Below are 20,972 nucleotides of genomic sequence, written 5' to 3'. Positions count from 1 at the left end.
TTAATCATACAGGAAGCCCTTTGTAGAAGAAAGATGCAGATGGGAAATTAAGAAAGAGTGCCTGTGCCCTATCTTTATTCACGTCTCCCACATCACTTACAACAGCCAATCTAGGTGGCATCTGCTTTTTCTATTATCATTCCTGTTTGCCATCCTGACATGAAAAATAACAGAGAACGATACAAGTACATGCAAGGTCAGACACACAAGTTATATTTTAGAAAATGTACCAGTAACCTTCTCTGCACAATAATTAGCTTTTTGTAACCTTTAATATTAGACAAAAATGCACATGGCTGAAAGAAAGGCTAATCAAAGGCACAGGATTGAAAGCAAAGAGAATGAAGGCAGGCAGGTGAGTTTGTCTTACCACTCTTCAATCCTGACTCACACAGCAACAATTAATAATGATAATAAAACGTACCCACGTAGGGCTTGTCAAATAATTCCACCAGGGACTTAAGCTATCAGATCTTGTTAAAAGCAGCATTAAACACTCACCTTTTCCAACACTGACTTAGCCATGGAAGCCACGCAGTATGTATGGAACATGCAAGGCAATACAAATAAACCAAGATACTTGCAAGCAGCCAAATATGAATAAATGGAGAGAGGAACAAGTTTAGCGGTGGATTAGAAAGCAGTTCAAGGGATATCTATCAATATATCTAGGATCAAAAGGTTTCACTTTAAGAAAAGAGTTAAGGCGCTTAAAAATTCACTCATGCTCCAAAAAGCACGTAAATTGATTTTGAAAAACTAAGCAAAAAGGCATGCGCTGGCTGAACACATGAAACACATTTACTTCTCACTAGGTATTAGGGAGCAATTCCACTCAGTTTGCATTTTAAGGCGAACCTATGTAATTCGTACTTTCTAAAACAATCCATAAACTAAAATACAGCCATTCTTCAAGATTCACACTTCTCCAAATCTTCCACTGCAGTTTATCAGGCAAATAATATGTAGAAAAATTCATATACTAAAGGCTGCAAAAATGCATATATTGATGAAAACAACGTACAAAAAAATAGCACCCTTGTCCTACTATGGGTCATGTGGCAACCAACATGTGGTTTCAGCACATCAGAAGACTTGTCACCCTTGGAAAATGAGAGAAGGCATAAAGATGGACCCATGTGTATAGTGTTACCATAATAGCACTAATTTATTTTATTTTTTTATTAAAATTGATATATAAACCTATACCCGCAGGTGTCAGGCCGGTTATAGCTGCCCAGAAGGTATTAACTATTGGGTATGCCTTCCAAAGGAGACAGCAGGTTCCTAGAGCCCCACAAAAAACCCCAATGCTTTTAATTCAAATAGTGCAGACTGCTTTAAGAACACAACGCTCCTAGGTTTACAGAGATGTGATTTGAAAGCCATGGAACTAGCCCAGCATTTGGGGGGGGGGGTGCACCAGTCTCACATCCATATTTTGATATAGCTCACTTTGAAAAAATGCAGACAGGATGGCAGGGAACTATAATTTCTTTGTGAAAGCTCCTAAATCTTCATGGCTTGCTGTTAGAGGGCTGACATTTACTGTTTTGGAAGTGCTTGCTGTTTCCATGGCATTATAGATGCTGTAGGGCACTGCAAGAGCTATGTATCCCACATACATATACAAGGGAGCTGGAGGCAATCCTTTGTTGAAGTCTGGGCATTTTCTGGGACCCAGCAGAGTAAAACTCAGGCTTTCTCTGTCGCCTGCATCCCAAGGTCTGTTTTACCTTGCTTGTTTCTCCTTTGATTCCGCTTGCCACACTGGACAATTTTAATCAATGCCAAACATTGCACAGAAGGCTGCTAAGTGAATATTGTCTCCCTGCTCCCTCTCCACAACCAGATGCATTGACTACAAGCAGTTTAGTGTGCCTTAGTAATCTACCGTGAACCCATAAATAAGTCTTTTAAGTATTCTGTAACCAAATAATCCAAATCGACTGTACCAGGCTTTGCTATCAATGTACACAAAAGGAAGGTTTACCTACTTCAGTTTGTTATAACACATTCTGTTCCCAAGTTTCAGGTTTTGAATTTATTGGTGTTATTCTTGCTGTCCGAGAAATGGAGTATCAGAGGAGAACATACAAACTGGTGGCAAGATCAAAAAGCACAAAACAAGAGCCACAAGAATGAGGGAGCTGTGTCTGACAAGCCTGGATTTACAGAAGCCATCCCGGTTTCTGATTTGAACCTGGAATGTCCCACTTTTCCTTAGGATGTCCCTATTTTCATCAGAGAAATGTTGGAGGGTGTGGAGTTATGCAACCCTTGGGCCAAAAAGGGTAAGTAACTATACAGCCTTTAGAAGACAGCTGGAGGCTGCCCTATATGGGGAAGTTTGTTTAATGTTTCATTATGTTTTTATATATGTTGGAAGCCATCCAGAGGGCTGGAACAACCCATTCAGATGGGTGGGGTATACTACTACTATTATTATTATTATTATTATTATTATTATTATTATTATTATTATTTAGGACATCCCTATTTTCATCAGAGAAATGTTGGAGGGCATGTTTTCAATAGGATCCCATGACACTCCATCACTGCGTTCCTCATGCCCATCACTATAGCAATGAAACTTGTAACCAGAAGACAGCTCCGTGTTGTTCCTCCAAGTACAAAAATACAGCACATTACTCTGGGGGAAAGCAATCTTTTTGAAAATGAAGTGCAACCTGGGTGGACTCAAAACAAAAACTGTGCATTTAATGCATTAGAAACTGATCATTCAGAAAGGCCCCCCCAATTTTCCGCAAAGCAGCACACAGCAGCATGCCCAGCCAACAAGCTCTCCCAAGAACGCAGCGTTTTCGATTTTCCATTATGACTTGTGACATCGCTAAATTTTCAGGACAGTCAGATGGTGCCTCTCCTGAGAAGATGTCACTGTATCAAAAGGAAATGAGACTATTTAAATGCAAGGCTGTACACACACTGGTAAAATGTGAAAATGAAACTAAGTCAATGCATCTTCACAGGGAACACGGCATGACGTGCAAGAGGAATAAAAACAGTGTGACTGCATGTTACGCTGGACTTAAACAGCCCACCGTGTCGGAAGCCAAATGTGTGAGAGGCATAACATACACCTTGAAGGTAATTCATTTCTTCCAGCTAGATAGCTATTAGCTAAAATTAGCACGCAAAGAAGTATGCCAATGGATCATTTAGGATTTGAGAAGCACAGAGATATTTGGCGTTAATGCAGATAGAATGCTACGGATATTAATTTATGGATTATATGGATTCCATTATTTGAGGTAGAGACCCTGTAACCCTCTCTCTTGGCCTCCTTGATGCTTGAAATTGGCACCATCCAATGTTCAGGACCATCCTATGCACATCTGAGAAACTGCATACATATAATTATAAGAAGGAGCAATAGGGTGGTGGAGGAGGAGGCTCCTTTGCCTCGGAAACACATTTCCGCTGTCACTGAAAGATGTGGAGGAGTGGACTGGGAATTCGGGCAAGAGCAAAAGTAGAGCTATTAATGAGCCAAAAGGGTTGACATGAGGGAAGATAACAAGTGGTATTGGAGTGCATGATAACCACCTCTCATGCGTTTGAGGGGCACCAGGGAAGAGCTGGTTTGTTTAAGAAGAATCTAATTAGGAGCAGTAAGATGGAAATGGAGGGGTATAATTAGCCATTTTGTTAAAGAGAGAGAGAGAACAAGAACAGCTTTGTATTTATCAAATCGTGATATGGTTGCCAAGCAGAGGGTATACGCTTTGTTGAGTTGCTTCAAGCTAAGTGAATAAAACCCTCCATAGGTGTCACATGTTAGGTTAATGGGATGTTTACAGTGGATCATGCTGCTTGGTCATTGACATAGGAGCTCAGAAAAATACAGAAGTGTTGGAAGTTTGGGTTCCTGCTTTTGGAAAAATACTGTTTGTTAAGGGAACTGTATCACTAATCATGCAAGTATTGTGCAAAGGTATCCTTAAAACCAGCACCTGTAAGCAGACCATCTTAGCATTTGCAAAACACAACCAACTGACCTGCACCAAGTTCCAAATGGTTGAGATAACATCCCTGGGTGTCTCATGTGACAGAAGACAATTAACTGAATCCTGGGGCCCAATGGAGACATTGCTATTCCAATATGTGCAGTGCAATAGATCATTGCACTGACGGGCTGCAGGGACTCCAAAAGGAGCATTCACAGCATTAGGGATGTCTTAAGGTGTATTGATAAAACTGAGCAACTATCAATATATGCTTAAAGAGCTTTCAGTCTGCAATAAGCAGCCTAAATGGAAAATCCCCAGTAATTTCTGTTTGGAAGTCCAGTGGCTTCTTGCTGAGCAAACACACTTCAGTAAGCAGAGCTGGTTAGTTCTCCCCATGCAGAAAGAGAAAGAGAAAGCAAAACTGGGAGAGGCAAGAGAAGTGGTTTAAGGTGCAACTCAGAGCATATTATGCTGTGATGTCAAAAACGAGCATTTCAGTCAAGGGGTGATGGTTCAAGTAGGGTAATAGTCAGAGACAGATCCTGAAGCTGAGGCTCCAATACTTTGGCCACCTCATGAGAAGAGAAGACTCCCTGGAAAAGACCCTGATGTTGGGAAAGATGGAGGGCACAAGGAGAAGGGGACGACAGAGGACGAGATGGTTGGATAGTGTTCGCGAAGCTACCAGCATGAGTTTGACCAAAGTGCGGGAGGCAGTGGAAGACAGGAGTGCCTGGCGTGCTCTGGTCCATGGGATCACGAAGAGTTGGGCACGACTAAACAACTAAACAACAACAAATAGTCAGAGACAATCTGCTGGTTATCAGTCGGCCACATGGCAGAATGGGAAAATAACAAGAAAAGTGCAGACTCCTGTATTTAAACAACTCATGTCAGGTTATACTGAACCACATTTACAGTGTTTACATATTTATTTGATGGGGGGAAATGCTTTCCTATTCCTATATTCTATTAAGCAGAGGCATATCAGATGAAAGAAAGACAAATTACTGAGGAATTTAAGACAACACTATTCCATCTTAGAAAAGCAATAATGAAACCATATTGTTAAAATATAATGTATTAGAAGCATTTGCCTCCAAAAATCACTGTTAAATTACTGAATATTGACTACTATAATACACTATATGTAGGGCTCACCCTTGAAGACAGTTTGGAAATTTCAGCTTGCCTAGAATGCGGCTTCTATTTCAAGCTAGTTGTTCACTATATATAGCAGCAATTCATTTACTATCGCACAGTCTATATCTGAGTTAAATTCAAGTTTCTGGTTTAGACCTTTTCTGCCAAGTCTTCTGTAACCTTTACAGGGGTGCCAACATGAATAAAATACTGGGGGGGCAGGTAAGCCCCACCCCACATAATTGATCACAAGATGCGGCACACAGGCACAATTTGAATGGCGCTGTCTGTCCATCAAATTTGGGAAAGTCTGGCCCCATCAAATATTTTATGGGGGGTGAAGGGACCTTGGCCTCTAGGAATTGGGTACTATGAACATTTAAGTTTGTCTGCTTTAATGCGCTGCTCGTATTAATGTTTAATAATGGTATTTGATTCCTTTCTTGTATGGCACAATGTTATTGTTTCATTCTGTAAATCACTTTGAGGGACTTATATGGAGACCTGCATGGTTAAATCTATATAAATAAGAATGAACATCTGCATAAATAAAATTCCAGCCAAAGTCGAAATCAACTTTTATCAATGGGCATCCAGTAATCATAGAATTGTAGAGAGTTGGAAGGGATACAAAGGATCATCTAGTTCAACGCCTTACAATGAAGGAGCAGTTCAGGTATGTGCATTTTCTTCCACATGATGTATCCCAACTACCTCCAGGGACACAGTCACAAGGTGAACCAGCATATTTCACGACCCCCACCATAGATGCAGCCACAGCTTCTCAGAAGCAAGTTACATTCCAGCTTCGGTGATTACAGGCCATTTCAATCATTCTGGAGGCCAAACCTGTTCCTATTGAAACGTTGGTATTGCATTAGGTTTTCCCGGAAACAGCCAAGATGCATTATGCAGAGCAAATTTTAAACGACAGAATAGGTTGCAAAACTGAAATTAAATCAAGCTTATCCAACCCTATTTTTGGCCCAACTCCTGCAGGATTTCAGGCTTCGCATTTCCTATTCTCATGCACAAGATTTTCCTAGTCATTCTATTTCCAAGCCATCAAAGGATAAGAAGCTCTGGGAAGATTCTGATCTCTGGATACCTGACAGTAATAAATGATATGCGTAGCTTCTATGACAGCCTGCTCACTTGGTAACTGATGAGCTGGGGTCGCGGAGAGCTGAGCCCATGTATTTAGCAAATGACAAACCAGCTATGGTGATCGAATCTGTACGGATAGAAAGAAAAGCAAATATAGGTTTTTACACTAAACATGTATGATGGATAGATTCATCTTACTGTGCGCTACTCAGAGTCAAACATGTATTCATCCAGAATACATATGTAATTTGAGGAGTTTTCCTCAGAGATTGTTCCTTAAAACACTCGCTCAGATCTCATCTTCAAGAATGCCAGCAAACAGTGAAGGATTATACCCAAAGCCAGGAAAATATTTTAGTTCACATCCCAAATTAAATCCATAGTACAAAGTTCGGTTACTGTCATAAATAAGAGGAAGACTTCTACTCAACCAAGCAGTGGTGTAAATCAAAATGGCAGGGGAGGCGGTAGAGACAACAGCCACAACCAGACTGCATTTATGAAAGGAACAGTAACTGCCACAATTGTTCTACAGAAGGTTTTGTTCTGTGGGTTTTTTTATTTTTAAAAAAATAAAGTATAAGGGAGTACTTTCTTAAGGGTTATTTAAAGGACCATCAGTCCTTTGGGGCCGCAAGTTATAAATTTCCACCTGTGTCTTGTCTTCCACATTTGTCACTGGAATTATCATCACATTGAAAATATAGGGGGAAAGCTACAGGCATGAAAGAAACCATCCCAGCAGTATTTCAGTGTATTTATTGAATTACTCCTTTTGTTTGCTTTTTTTCCTTCATCAAGAACCCATGTCAAAATTGTGTCTTCTATATTCTGGGCTTGGCAAGTTAGCTAAGGAAGCTAAGCTTTTTAAAGTGTACTGCTGCTTGTACAGTTTTCCGTGTCAGATGTTTTGTTTTTGTTGTTTTTTGTCATTGATTTAATATTGTATTGGAATTTGAATTTTTAAGAACAGGGCACTAGAATCCATTCTGAATGAAGGAGCAGTTTAGAAATTTTCAAAATACTTAAATAAATAGTCTAATAATCTCTCTTTAAAACACACACACATGTGGTGGACAAGAAAAACCTAATACCTGTCTGCTGAACTACTGTCATTTCCAAATGATGGGATTTGTGAACCTTTAAGTTTCAAGAGGCATTTGGTAGAGTAAATCACTCTGAGTGAATAAATAGCATAGGCAGGTTCCCTGTGCCTGGCTTTTATAACACTTTAGTTTCCCTTCAAGGTCTCTTCTTCTTTTGTTCTGAAGCAAGCAGCTAACACTAGAATGTGTCTTGAGTGCCATTTCTTTTTTAACCAAAGTAGTAACAGTTAAACAAACAAAAGGCACCCATGACATGTCCTAGTCTGAGCCACTTGTTTGGGAGCATTTTTGATCTCATGGTCAGGATAGGAATAATGCTAGCCCTAACCCAATGACAGCAGCTTGATACAGCATCCCCATGTATTGGATGACCTTGGAAGACTTGCTACAGAATGGTTGTACTCAACTTCCTCACTTCATTGGGTGGGAGAGGAGAACAGGGGAGTTGACAAAAAGAGCCTAGTTCCTATGCTGGAAAGGGGAGTATATCCCCTCCTTAGAGAAAATAAGACTAACATCCAACACAATCCTATGGAAACAAGACCCACTGAGTTTCACTCAGAGTAGACCCACTGAAAATGATGGGCATAAGTTTGCCATGCCCATTAATATGAATGGGCCTACTCTGAGTAAGTCCAACATGGGCTAAAATCATGTATACCATGGTGCTTACTCTCTTAATATATTATCTTTTAACTCCAATGCCCTGGAATACTTAAATATATATACTTATAATAACCCTACTGTTATTAGCACATCTCTTGAGATATGTGAATCGAAGGCAGTTATTCTATGTTCCCAATCTTCTATTAAATGGCAGGTGTAATTATGCACAAACAGATCACCTACAGACATTTCACAGTTGATGAAGCAAGAGCGGATCTGAAAAGTTCCCGGAAATATACAGGCCATCAGAAATATACTATGTCCCATACAATGCATTCCCCAAGAACATGGCAGACTTAATACTGAAAGCCAAGTCTCACTTTTAAAACCATTTAAAAGCCCCAAAGGAAGATGCTCAGGATCCTCTGCCAAAGCCAGACTAAAATCTGAGGCGGCTTCGATGCATCAATTACAAAAGTCTAGCCGAGGCAGTCAAACTGCCATCTTGTGGTTAACAAATCTTGCTGCTATGACTCCAGTACATTAGTCCTTCCTCATTTATTCCATGCACGTAGGGAATAAATCTGAGGGCAACATATTCCAGGCAGGAATAAAGAGCTTTGATTCTCTGGAGTCTAAATATCCAATAAAGATCAATGTTGCTAGAGGGAAAAAGAGAGAAATTTAATTACCTCAAGCTTTAAACCAAATGCAGAAGACAGTGGGGGAGGAAGTGTTTGAGGAGGGCAGAGGCCACCTAAGTGCTACATTGTTCGCAGCGACTACCCGATAATGGGGTAAACAGGCTACAACATGAGTAAGAAAGAGTGATTTGGAGGAATCGCAGGAGGATCACACTGGCAGACAGAGCTGAATGAGAGCTGAATGGAATCTGACAGAGATGTCCTAGAAATTTAGCCGTCAAAGGCACAGAAATATTCATTGTGACCAACTTTCGTTTGATATTTAGGATAGAAATCACGGCTTTCTGTGGGCTTTCTGGAGATGCCTCTTGCTGCTTCAGAAACAGAAGTCAAAAACGTACTGGACCTCTCAAAATGGATGCAAGGATGTTGGGATCTTGCTGGGTGTATTTCAGGCTTGTCAGGCACTCAGCACATTTAACAACTGTCAGTTGCTCTTGCTGCTACCATATGGCGCTCGAATCCTCCCTTCTCATTAACCGGATGGTGCTGTAACATCGCATTGCTTGTCCTTACCTTACAGAAAAGGGGTGTTTCTCGTGGGACTGTAGAGGAAAATGGAGATATACGGGTGGGGACAGAATATGGAAAAAAATCTTCACTCTGTATAAATCACTGTGCTATTTAGATTCCAGGCTTTATCTATACCCAAGCCTTTCCTCATCTTACCTGAGCTCCCACTCTCCTATTATTTTGTCCCCTACACATTCAACTGCCCCATGGGCAATGTCTCGCGGTAACTTGTGTTAAATTTGGTGATTTAATACGGGTTCACATTTCCAGACTAGCAACCCAGTGGTTCAGGGAGTAAAGCATAACCAGTGATTAAAGAGCACAGACCCAAGGCTGTAACCGAAACAAATCCATCGGTGTAATGCTGTACACATGTTATTACCCTCATGTGGAAGATATTATGACCTTTGAAGCAAAACAGGCACATAAAGTGGTATAAGATAGCTATATGGTGCATAGAAAATAATATAAGAATAGTGTTATACAGTAGTAAGAACAGCATTATAACTGCATTGACAAATCAATTGGAGTCATTTGAATAAATATCTTTGGCTTTCTGTTTGCCACACTGAGTGAAGAGTTGGTCTCTTCTTCTAGCCTACCTAGTTATGAAACAGAATTTCTAAGTTTCCTAGAATACCTGCATATTGAATTAAAATTCATAATCATCCAGCCAGATCTGGGGATGGAGGGAGCACATGAAGAAGAGATGAATAGGCAGTAACAAGGAAAGAAACAAGGGGGAATGATTTTCTGTAGACATTTTCTATTGATCAGGAACTAGCACAGAATTTTCCACCTTTTATGTATATTTCATAGAATTGTAAAGTTGGAAGGGACCATGAGAGTTATCTAGTCCAACCCTCTGCAATGCAGGAATCTTGAAATACATTAAAATTGAATAAAATAAACATTAAGAACAACAACCACACAGGAACTGTTTATCAGAATTGGTAGCAACCATCAGGAGACAACTGGCTGAGCAGAAAAGCTCTCATCATCAGAGCTCACCCACTAAATCTCAACATGGTGGGCACCACAATGGAAGATTTCATTTCATGCATAATTTCATTCAACTAATTTCATTTAATTAGGTAATTCATTCATTATATTTAATTCAGGTAACTTCGTTGCATGAATAGGCAAAACCCACACAAAATGCAAACTACAGGTGTGTCCAAAATTTAACTAGGCCCCCTGATTTTCTGACATGTTCAAAAGTCATGGTCATGTTGCCATATTCCAATATTTTTCTTCAAAACAAAACAGTATTGATAATTCCACATCCATTATAATGCCCTTGTTGTTATCTTTGGCATTTTTTTAGGTATAATGTTTTCTTTAACCTTGCCATCAAGTTCTTATCAACCAAGGTGCCAATGTCTCGCATGATTCTGTCATTCAGTCAAGGTTCCAAGAAGTTTGTCAAAAGGAGCACAGAGTTGCCATCTTCCATTCTTGTAATCCATTTCCCATCACGGCTGTTCTGTTGCTTGCTGAAATTCATGATCGCTCATATATACCAAGGTCAGAATACCTTGGTTCAGATCTCATTGTCTAATTCTGAGATGGAAAACATTTGGCCCTCCAGAAGATGTTGGACTCCAACTCCCATCAGGCCCAGCCAGCATGAGCCATGGTCAAGGATGATGGGAGTTGTAGCCCAGCTTGTCCCTCCACTTGTCCCTCCACTCTTCTTCTAAAGTTTTTAAGAACACCGGACAATGAGTGAACAATGCAAGTTTTATAGCCAGCTTCTCTAATGCAATGAGTTTTTATTTTGAAGAAAGCCAATAATAGGCTTTGGTAATCGCCTTATTGTGGGCCATTCATTAGCAAGTGGCAATGGTGCTGCTTTACTGCAGAGCTATATTTATATGGGGAGGCCACTATTGTGCTATTAGACCTCTTGTGGTATTTGCTAAATTTCCTGTAGCCCCTGGTAAAATGATTCTTACATTGCTATACCAAAAATAAAACAAATTTCTAAAACTCAGCACTGAACAGAGAAGCCAGTGAAGGAGGAAAACCTCACCAATGCACTCCGCCAGCACATCTAAGAAAATTGTTTAAAAGAGTAGGTATTGAAATTGAAGTGGGCTGACTGGCCACCAAGCAGTGATGGCCAAGGATTTAAAAGGAGTTCAAAATCATCATTATTTTTCACTGCACTTAAGCTGGGTTTTGTCAAGTTGTGTGTTATTTTACAAAGTATTCTGTTGTACAACAATTTCCTTCTTCCTTTTTGGGTGCACAGAAAATCCTTTATCCCTTCCACCTGCAACTGAATACAAAAAGGTCACATAACCAAGTACTACTAAGATCTTATACAGGAACAAAGAGAAAGTAATTCAGCAAGGCTTCAAATTTAATGGCTACTTGAAATTTTCTGGTTTGTTATTGTTGTTGTTGTTTAGTCATTTAGTCACGTCCAACTCTTCGTGACCCCATGGACCAGAGTGCACCAGGCACTCCTGTCTTCCACTGCCTCCCGCAGTTTGGTCAAATTCATGTTAGCAGCTTCAAGAACACTGTCCAAACATCTCGTCCTCTGTCGTCCCCTTCTCCTTGTCCCCTCAGTCTTTCCCAACATCAGGGTCTTTACCAGGGAGTCTTCTCTTCTCAAAACTTTCTGGTTATGTTGGTTAATCTTGCAAGCAACTGTGGGCATCCTGTGTAGACCAAATATTGTAAGAGACAGGATTCTTGGACACACACACACACACACGCGACTCCCCTAGTGTGCACTTGATCCCTATAACACCTTGGATACTCCTATTGAATTTGCAGTCTTCATGTTGGAAGTGAGCTTAAACATCCAGCCATTTTATTATTTGCTTGCTTTTTATTTTTCCTCATTCATTCCACATCCTAATATTTCACCTGATGAATTCCAGAGAACTAAAGAGCTTTGCTACTATTTTTGTGGCACTTTAGTGGAACCTAAGCAAAGTAACGGAGGGTTTGGTTTTGTTTTCTTATGGGCCAACATGGCAACTCTTGCTTTTTATTGTGCCTTGGAGATGCATTGCAATAAATCAAGGTGATTGTTCCTTAGTGGGGATTTTAGAAGTGATTCCATTAAGGGTCAAAATGATAGTTTCTAGTTTTGCTTAAGGCTTTTTCATGCTTTCGGAACATAACAAGGCTCTTAATTTATTTTGGCAAGAAGACAGAAGTAGCAAAGGTACTTAAGGAAAGTTGATTTTACAGGTCAAATGGCCTCGAACACATCGTCACCAAAGCCCGGTGGGGACAAGCCCTAGGAAAAGTGTAGGGGGAGGTCAAAGATTGAGATTGGGGACCAGGAAAGGGGTTAACTTTGTCATTTGTTTCATTTTCTCAACAAGCACTGCCTGACACAAATACCTTTAGGTCAAAAAGTGCAATTTCTGGTGGGAAAGCAGCATAGCCACTTCTGCTGCCTCCACATGTTCTTTGAACCATGAGTGGCGGGGGGGGGGGGGGACTCTTAAATGGGCAAGAGGGTCCTGCATTGCAGGGGCTGCACTAGATGATCCTACAATTCTATTATTCTAGTCTGCTCCCAGCAAACAAATACTCAAACAGAAGCTGCACAGGGTATGCAGGCAACTGTGAAATGCTAAACCTTGTAATAAGGCTATGGTCAACTTGCCTGTTGCTTCTTTCTTTGTAGGGGGGTGTCCTTCTTCTAAGCCAGGGGTCGGCAACCTAAGGCCCATGGGCCACAAGCGGCCCACGGGGGTTGTTTAACCGGCCCCCGAACTGAGCTGCCCACTCAATGAGTCCCCGCGCGCTGTGCTAAACTGGCTCGGTGCAACGCAGTGCGCGGTGCCAGAAATCGCATCTGTGCATGCTCAGACGCCGGAAATTGCGGCTGTGCATGCTCATGCATGCATGCGATCCAGCCCATTCACTGGAGTGAACCAGCCCAGGTGAGGTAAACCTTGCCAACCCCTGTTCGAAGCTGAAACAGTAATGGCTCATTCACACGAGTTACAATTGAATCCTACCACAGAGAGCAGTAAAGACTGGAATTACTCTGAGGACACAGAGTAACACATATTGCAGAAATGTAAAGTCCTTTTTTAAATAAAATATATACCTGGAAGCTTGCCTAGAGATACTAAAAGCCTCTGAAAATGGGAAGAGCACACATAAGAACACACATTATTTAGAAGTTTAATGTTATGTATAGGCACTTCTTCCTCCCTCATCCATTTAAGATGGTACCCTCACCCAGCTCTCACCACCAGCCATGTCTTTCCCTGGAAAGGCCAGACCTAGCCAGTTATTCATGCTTAACTAACTTCCTCACTAGACTCCTGTAGCAGAGTTTACCTGGAGAAGCTCACAAAAATGCCCAGAAACCTCAATTTGACCAAAATGCAGCTATCCGATTGTAGGAAAAGACTGAGCACATTATTTTGGCACTGTCCAGTCTGCATTATGTAAGGCGTTTTCCATGCTCCCTTTTAGGAGGTGCTGGGTGTCAGCTTTACAACTGTAAGCAGCTTGGGGCCTAGACACTTTAAACAATAGCCTCCTCAGTATGTAGCTGACAACACAATAAATTTCAAGAACTGACTTTCTCAGGTGCCATACTAGGAACAAGGCATTCTTGGTAGTGCCACCAGCTTTCTGGGATGCTGAGTGACTTTAAAAACCAAGTAAAAACTCTGCACATTCACAAAGGCCTTTGCAGTTAGTTGCCTTTTGTGCTCTACAGCAATTCACCTGCAACATGAATAAGAAGTTGTACAAATCTGGGGGCGAGGAGAACTATCATAGTGTGTGTTTTTCTGTTTACTTTATGTGACAGTGGCCAAATTTCCGAGCTTTTCTGTTTAAAAAAACAAACATCTCCTGTCACTACAAATAAAAAGAATGAAATGGCAGGAGATGGTCAAGGTGAGCTTTTACCTGTTGCCGGCATCTTGCATACTGATCTATACATGGCTTAGGAGCAGTATGCACTAAATCAAGACACAAAGAATCAGGTCTGGCAATCAGAGGCAGAGCCAACCTTGAAAATACCTCCTACAAATAAAGATAAATTAGGTAGGTGTTGGCACTGCTCAGAGAGCTGATGTTCTTCAGCTGAAGTCAGTAAACAAACTACAACTTACGAGCTTGTTAGTTCACACTTGTCCAGTCGATACTGGATGCTTTCTTTTAGTGAAATCAAAACAAAGAGGCAATTTAAAAGCAAAAATATGGTGTTGTGCTGTCTCACAAGACAAGGCAGCTCTGCCCTTAACAAGGTGACTGCTTCGGATTCCATCTCTATGTCTAATAAAACACTGCAGTCTTATTGGTTCTGCGACTGAAGGTTCATGCTGATCGTTTCAGTTTTTGTTTCTCTGAAGCAGTGTATGAAAGAGCCAAAGCTGCCAATTCTGAGTTTCATGGACTTCAGAAGACTGGAAGTCTTTGCAATAATCAAAAGCAGCTTTTCATCTCCTTCAGTTTGTTCCAGGAGTATGGGAGAAACCCAACCAAGTAAGACTCAGAGAAGACCCACTGAAATTAGTGGGCATGACTATGGCTGCAATCTAATGGTAGATGGCAGAGAGACTGGCCTCCTGAAGGCTTGTTGGGTAGCAGAAGGGGTGACAGGGGGCAACCTCTAGCTTTCTTAAGTAATGGAAGATAGTCTTCCTCCCTTAAAAGTTGAGATCGATCTGAAGCCTCATCTGGCCCTCTTCACTATCCTACTAGGATCTGAGCTGGCATCTATGGGACTGGCAGATTTTGTGAATATAAGAGTTGTGGCACTGCGGTGCTCTACAATGAGTGGGGACATGGAACCAGGGACCCCTATTTGAGGAAATATTGTGTATGTGGCATTGTTTCATGTTTTTACATTTTCATCGGGTGGGGGGGGGGATAGAGCTTCCATCACCCCACATTTCCCCAGGTTTTCATATAAAAACATACAAATAACTTTTAAATGTTAAAGGACCATGCTGTTGACCAAAGCTGGAAAGCCATGGGCCTTTCTCTGATGTACTGTGTCAAGTAATTCTTATTTAATATTTGTTCTACAGTATGAAGTGGAGGAATTTCAGTTTTCCAGAGTAAGCAAATGGGGGGGGGTGTATATTTCCCAATAGTCTGCAGTCCATAGAAAGGATAGAACTCAGAGAACTATTTCAGTGTTGGATAGCAGCAAAATGCAGTCTAGCAACCATGGCTGAGACTTTAATGCAGGCATATGCAGGAGAACAGGAACATGTGGTGAAAATGAGGAAATCTGCAAGGACAACAAGGAGCAAAGGAGTATTATGGTCCAGTAAGAGACATCAGTGAAGTTATGCCTCAAAACATTTACCCAAGGAAACAAGGGGGGGGGGGGAATCACTGAGTCTGGACTATGTGGCTTTAGTGGCATGCCTTGCTGCTTTATAAATCACTAGCAGGCACCTCACAGCACATCATTCAACTCCAGGGAGTTTCCTTGAGCATCAATCACTGGGTTTTCATGCACTGATCTGACCAGGACAAAGTCTACTGTAACTAATTTAACCTTTCCAAGTGGTATTCTGTTTACTTAAATGACACCGACAAATAATCTACCGTACTCCTTAGTGCTGTATGTCAGATTTTATCCAATAAAATTTTGTCTTGTGCCTTACAAACATGTTTACATTGTAAGGTTACTCCACAGTCCTTTGGGATTGCTTCAAAGTGAAATGTTGACTCAATCTGTCTTTTAGAGAGTACAAAGAGAGGGAATCCCAACAGCAGGTCAACCAATTGGGTGATAATTCGAACCAGACCACTGGTCAGTTTATTGCATCTTGATCCTTGCAAAAGGCAGCGAATTCTTACCAATATTTTATAAATATCATCGGACAAAACTAACTGAGCTTGCAACAAATTCTAGAGGATTTACACAGGTAAGGGATACTATTTCATTATTTGCAACAAAGGGACAGATTTGTATCCAACTTGAGCCTGGGGATACAGCTTAAAACTGCATTGCAAGAACTGCCCTTGGATAGACATTTAGACAGAAGCAATGCTTCCATTTTTCCAATATGCAGCCCTCCCCACCACACTCAGCTAGACATCCCTTTGAGACATCCATTGGGAAATGGGGGTGGTGGAGATTAAAACATGATTGGGGGAAAACATAGTTCTGACAGTCAGACTAACATTTTGGTGTACAAGAGGATTTGCTATCACAGCCTGGTTATACATGCAGTATGTATGTGAGTGCCATCTGGGGCACTGCTGAACACCGCCCCCCACACCCCATGCAGACAAAGGTTTCCTGTTCTCTTCCATCACAGAAACTGTTCCTCGTGTTCTTTGTGCATGTGAAGCATTCTTCTGCAAATCCATTCAAGAGCCGGGTTCCAGAGGCACATCACTGTCAAAAATTGTGGCCATAAATTAATAGCACTGTCTGTCCGTCTGGCCATTTCAAATTTCTGAAGCAGTTTCCTGAAGAGCACAGTACTTGCCTTGAGAATTTGGATAACGTTAATCCACGAAGCATTTCTGCTTTCACCTGCAGAGTTATTTCCCAGCTACTATGTCCACGTGTGTCTTCTCCTTTGTTCTGTAAAGAGCATCGTGAGTGAGGTTTGGGCCTCCCTCATTTTTAGACGATTGCAGAATTTGTTGCTTGGCCAGTTTGAAAGCAAAGCGTGGATCCTGTCCAGGCAAAGCTGGGCAATTGCAGTGCTCCCTGATTTTAATTACCTGCAGCGGCAACAACAAAAAGACGAAAGAAAGGAAGTTACCACGTGGGAGTACGAACTCCAGTTTTTAAAAATGGAAATGACCAGCTTCTTCCCAGGATTGCTACAATGCAAAGACCAATGAAATATAGAGCAATTTAACGAGTGGTCAGGGTTTGTGCACTTGGGAGTTCACTGGATCCTTTTGGCTGCATAAAGTTTAATACTGGATGCTTAAACATACTGCCTCAGTCTAATTTTGAAGACTGCCTCCCTTCCTGCCCAGGCTACCTTCCAATTCAGCAGGACTCCCAACCCTTAGGGGAGGCTTTGTGTGGAGCTAGGGATGGCAGGGTGGGGAGGAAGCAGGGGCAGGGAAGTCAGCTTTCTTTGGCTCCCTACTGCACCATTTTCTCTGGATCCAATCCACTGTGTCCACTGAAACAGAGGCCTCCGAGGGAAACAATGTCATTAATATGTAATCACATCATGGACCAAAAGATACTTCTCTGACCCAGAAGAATACTGGTTCGATGCCAGTGTTAAATTACAAAACTTTATTTGAATAGCTTTAATAATTTATAATCAGCTAATTAAAATATAAAAATATAGGCATACATATATAGGAGACGACTCTATAGCGGTGGTTTTAAACATTTTTTGGAGGCGGTCACAGACCCCCTTTGAGAATCTGATGAAAGCTGATGGAACCCCTTCCCAGGAAAATGCATCCACGCACGCATGCATTTATTTTATTGCATTGGGGAAATCATTGTTTGTGCCCAGTCCTCCCACCCCATCCATGGAACCCCTGAGGGGCATGGACCACAGCAGGTTTGTTGAGGTTTCCATGGGGTTGGAAGGATGGGAAAAGCCCACCCTCCACTCACAGCTCTTTCTTCACCCTCTGTCCTCTCCTTGTCCTCCAGCTGAGTTCAAGCAATTCCTTTTTTGGCTACGCATGAAAGCATGCTGAATGTTTTAAGAGTAAAAAAAGAGAGAAATGCTTCCAATAAGTTGGTTCCTTAAAAGTCAAACTGGTCATGAAATTCTTATCACGATATCCCATATTGTTCTAAATGGCACTCACATGATGGGCAAACTGGAATTGTCCAGACTGGCATGCTGTTGGCACAGTGTATCTGTGCAGAGTTAAAAATAAGATCACGGATCTGAATGTTTCATCATCTGCTCAAGCATCAAACCGTATTTGCATCACTGCAACATTACTCAAAGTTGATTCAGCTATGGTGCTGCAAAAGTGGCTTAAATACATGCTGTGCAATCAAGCTTTAAAAAAAATATAAACCCATTCAAAACATTTCCTACCCAACTTCACTGCACAGCGACTTCAGAAGGGTTACTTACTAAAAGTGTTTCAAATTCACAACACAGTTATTAAAAGCCAGGCAGGTAAGTCACAACCAGTCAACCAAAAATCATTCATATCGGCGCCAGATATTACTGAAAGCCAGGACAAATAACCAAGTCTTTAGGTGGTGGCTATTTTTATTTATTTTAAAAAATATTATTTGTTAAATTTCTTACTGCCCTTCATCTGAGGATCACAGGGCGGTTTACAATATAAAAACACAAAATACTTAACATAGCAACAAACCAAAACAATAAAAAAAAACCATACACACAGTTTAAAAGGCAATAGATTGGAATGTTTTTGCCTATCACCTCAATATATGTAATATACCGTATTTTTTGCTCTATAAGACGCACCAGACCACAAGACGCACCTAGTTTTTGGAGGAGGAAAACAAGAAAAAAAATATTCTGAATCTCAGAAGCCAGAACAGCAAGAGGGATCACTGCACAGTGAAAGCAGCAACCCCTCTTGCTGTTCTGGCTTCTGTGATAGCTGTGCAGCCTGCATTCGCTCCATAAGACGCACACACATTTCCCCTTACTTTTTAGGAGGGAAAAAGTGAGTCTTATAGAGCAAAAAATACGGTATGTAATGAAGGGGCCAGGTGAGCCTCCCTGGGGAGAGCATTCCACAAGCGGGGAGCCACTGCAGAAAAGGGTAGGTGCCAGCCATATTACAGAGCAGTGGGAGTTGCAAAAGTGGAGCGCCTTTATCAAGCAAATGCGATGAAGACCCACTCGCCCCACCTTCGTAACAGGTTCATGGTCAAGCTGGCCCTTAGGTAGCTTCTGCTGGCATTTTGCAGAAACCCTCAGTGTAGTTTAGACATCGCCTGTTTACACAAACCAATCATGCTCTCAATGCCACAGCCTACCCCTCGTGTAGTACACATCAGTGGAACACAAATAGACCACCTCCTGTTGCCATAGTTAAGTACAGTGGACGCTTGGGTTGCGAACGTGATCCATGCGGGATGCATGTTCACAACACGCGTCTGCACATACGTGGGTTGTAATTCGGCGCTTCTGCGCAGAGCGCAATTTAGCGCTTCTGCGCATGCACGACTGCCGAAACCCGGAAGTAACCTGTTCTGGTACTTCCGGGTTTCGGCGGTCCGTAACCTGAAAAAACACAACCTGAAGCGGCTGTATCCCGTGTTATTGACTGTACACAGACAATTCTGGCTGGCACGAGGAAGCAATTTTTATTTTTATTTTAAGTTTAAATTTTAGAATCATTTTGTGTCTGTGTGACTTCCACTAGACACAGAGAAATAAAAAGCTTCTCTCGCAGAGCTGGCTATTGAAGCCATGTTTCTCCTTACAAAAAAATGCTTCTTCAAAAAATGCTATTTTCTGAAACTAGCCTAGAAACAAATACCAGCTTTTGGAAACAAGTTCCAGCCAAACAACTTTTTTAATTTATTTATTTGCACAATCCAACAGTGGAAAAAGAATAGTTGACTCATCACCAAAGCCACTCTGAGTTGAGGGTCTCACATACCCCTCTGACATCGTTTATTTATTTTTATTATGCTCCCATCTCCTCCCTCCCCTGCTGCGAGTACGTTTTTCTTCTAAAAAATGTAACTTTGTTTTCCAGATGGCCCTCCGAATATCGCCCATAGAAATTCACAAGATGTATATCAAGCCGTTTCCACTTCAGCAACCAATCAATTCCTTAACAGATATTCGCAATGGCAGAGTTTCCTCTTGTTCTTCTTGCTGAACAGAAGCCACTGCAAGACTGCATTAATGTCAAACAGCATTATTCAAGCCAAGTAGAAATCTAAAGATTTAGGTTGTATCTTGAAAAGGGCAATGTAATCCGCTTTTAAACTAATTTAGCATTTTTAAATCTCTACACTTCCCCCCCTCCTCTCTCTTTTAACTATATAGTGTCTATCTCCCCTTTCTCTGCTTTAACTTATCTAAAACACTGGTGCATGTAGAAGGAAAACCATCAAGAGCCACAAGATGGTTCAGAGAAAACATTCGTACCCCGTGGAGGTGGATTCCCCCCCCCTTTTGCTTTCTTATTCCACATCAAGCAGTTAGAGGGGGCGAAAGGTGGCTGATTAAACACCCGCCACACTGATTCATACTCCATTAAATACAAGATGAAGACTACAGGCACGGCTGAGGGCGGGCTGAGCTCAGCACGGCCCCTCCTGCAGCCACACTCCAGACAGAGTGATATTTGCAGCAATTTCCAACCGCTATGGGAAAAGTTAAGTCTCATTAAGGGAGTGCCCTTCCTTGGCTACTGATGTTTTGTTTAAGGCCAGCAGTGCACTGGCATTACTGGCAACATATGCCGCTGCTTTGCAACTGGTGGGGTCAGGACCTGCTAATAGGTGGCAGCGTGACCTAAGGTGTGCCGCAACAGCAGAGATCCCCTCATATGAATATATGGCAGAAATAACAATAGCAATTCAATCCCATGCATGTTTACTTGGTTCTATTTAGTTCAATGGGGGGTTACTCACTAAGTGTAGCCTAAGGCCATACCCTGGGGGGAAATGTGCTTTAGATAACGCGAAAACACATTAATTTATTGTATGTTTAAGTATACTAAAGAATAAGTAGTGACCTATAAGTCAATATTTTTCAGTTTAATTCTTTAGCCACGGGAGCTCATGGCAGAAGTTTCTTTATGTAGCTTGTTCCTATTATGTGGTGGTGAACTTCTCTTTCTCACTCATGTAAAATATCCGCATCTTTCCCCCTGAGGCAAAGGCTAGATATTATTTAGAAAACACAGCCAAA

General features: G+C 41.5%; 1 protein-coding gene and 1 long non-coding RNA gene across 3 annotated transcripts in view; one reads left to right on the top strand and one right to left on the bottom strand.

The window, feature by feature from the left end:
- Positions 1–2,771: 2,771 nt before the first annotated feature.
- Positions 2,772–20,046, top strand: LOC144327786 (uncharacterized). Its single transcript, XR_013392914.1, has 2 exons — positions 2,772–3,111; positions 19,807–20,046. It is a non-coding gene; the product is annotated as an uncharacterized LOC144327786 (long non-coding RNA).
- OMA1 (OMA1 zinc metallopeptidase) overlaps positions 16,393–20,972 on the bottom strand; it is a 32,392-nt gene continuing 27,812 nt past the window's right edge. For both annotated transcript variants that reach the window (XM_028733326.2, XM_028733323.2), the window contains one exon: positions 16,393–16,848. In XM_028733326.2, the coding sequence (XP_028589159.2) occupies positions 16,663–16,848 (186 nt within the window). In that variant the 3' untranslated portion in view covers positions 16,393–16,662. The remainder of the gene's footprint in view (positions 16,849–20,972) is intronic.

This window comes from Podarcis muralis, chromosome 5 (assembly GCF_964188315.1).
Source record: "Podarcis muralis chromosome 5, rPodMur119.hap1.1, whole genome shotgun sequence".
Lineage (NCBI taxonomy): Eukaryota > Metazoa > Chordata > Lepidosauria > Squamata > Lacertidae > Podarcis > Podarcis muralis.
This window is presented reverse-complemented; position numbering and strand designations above follow the sequence as displayed.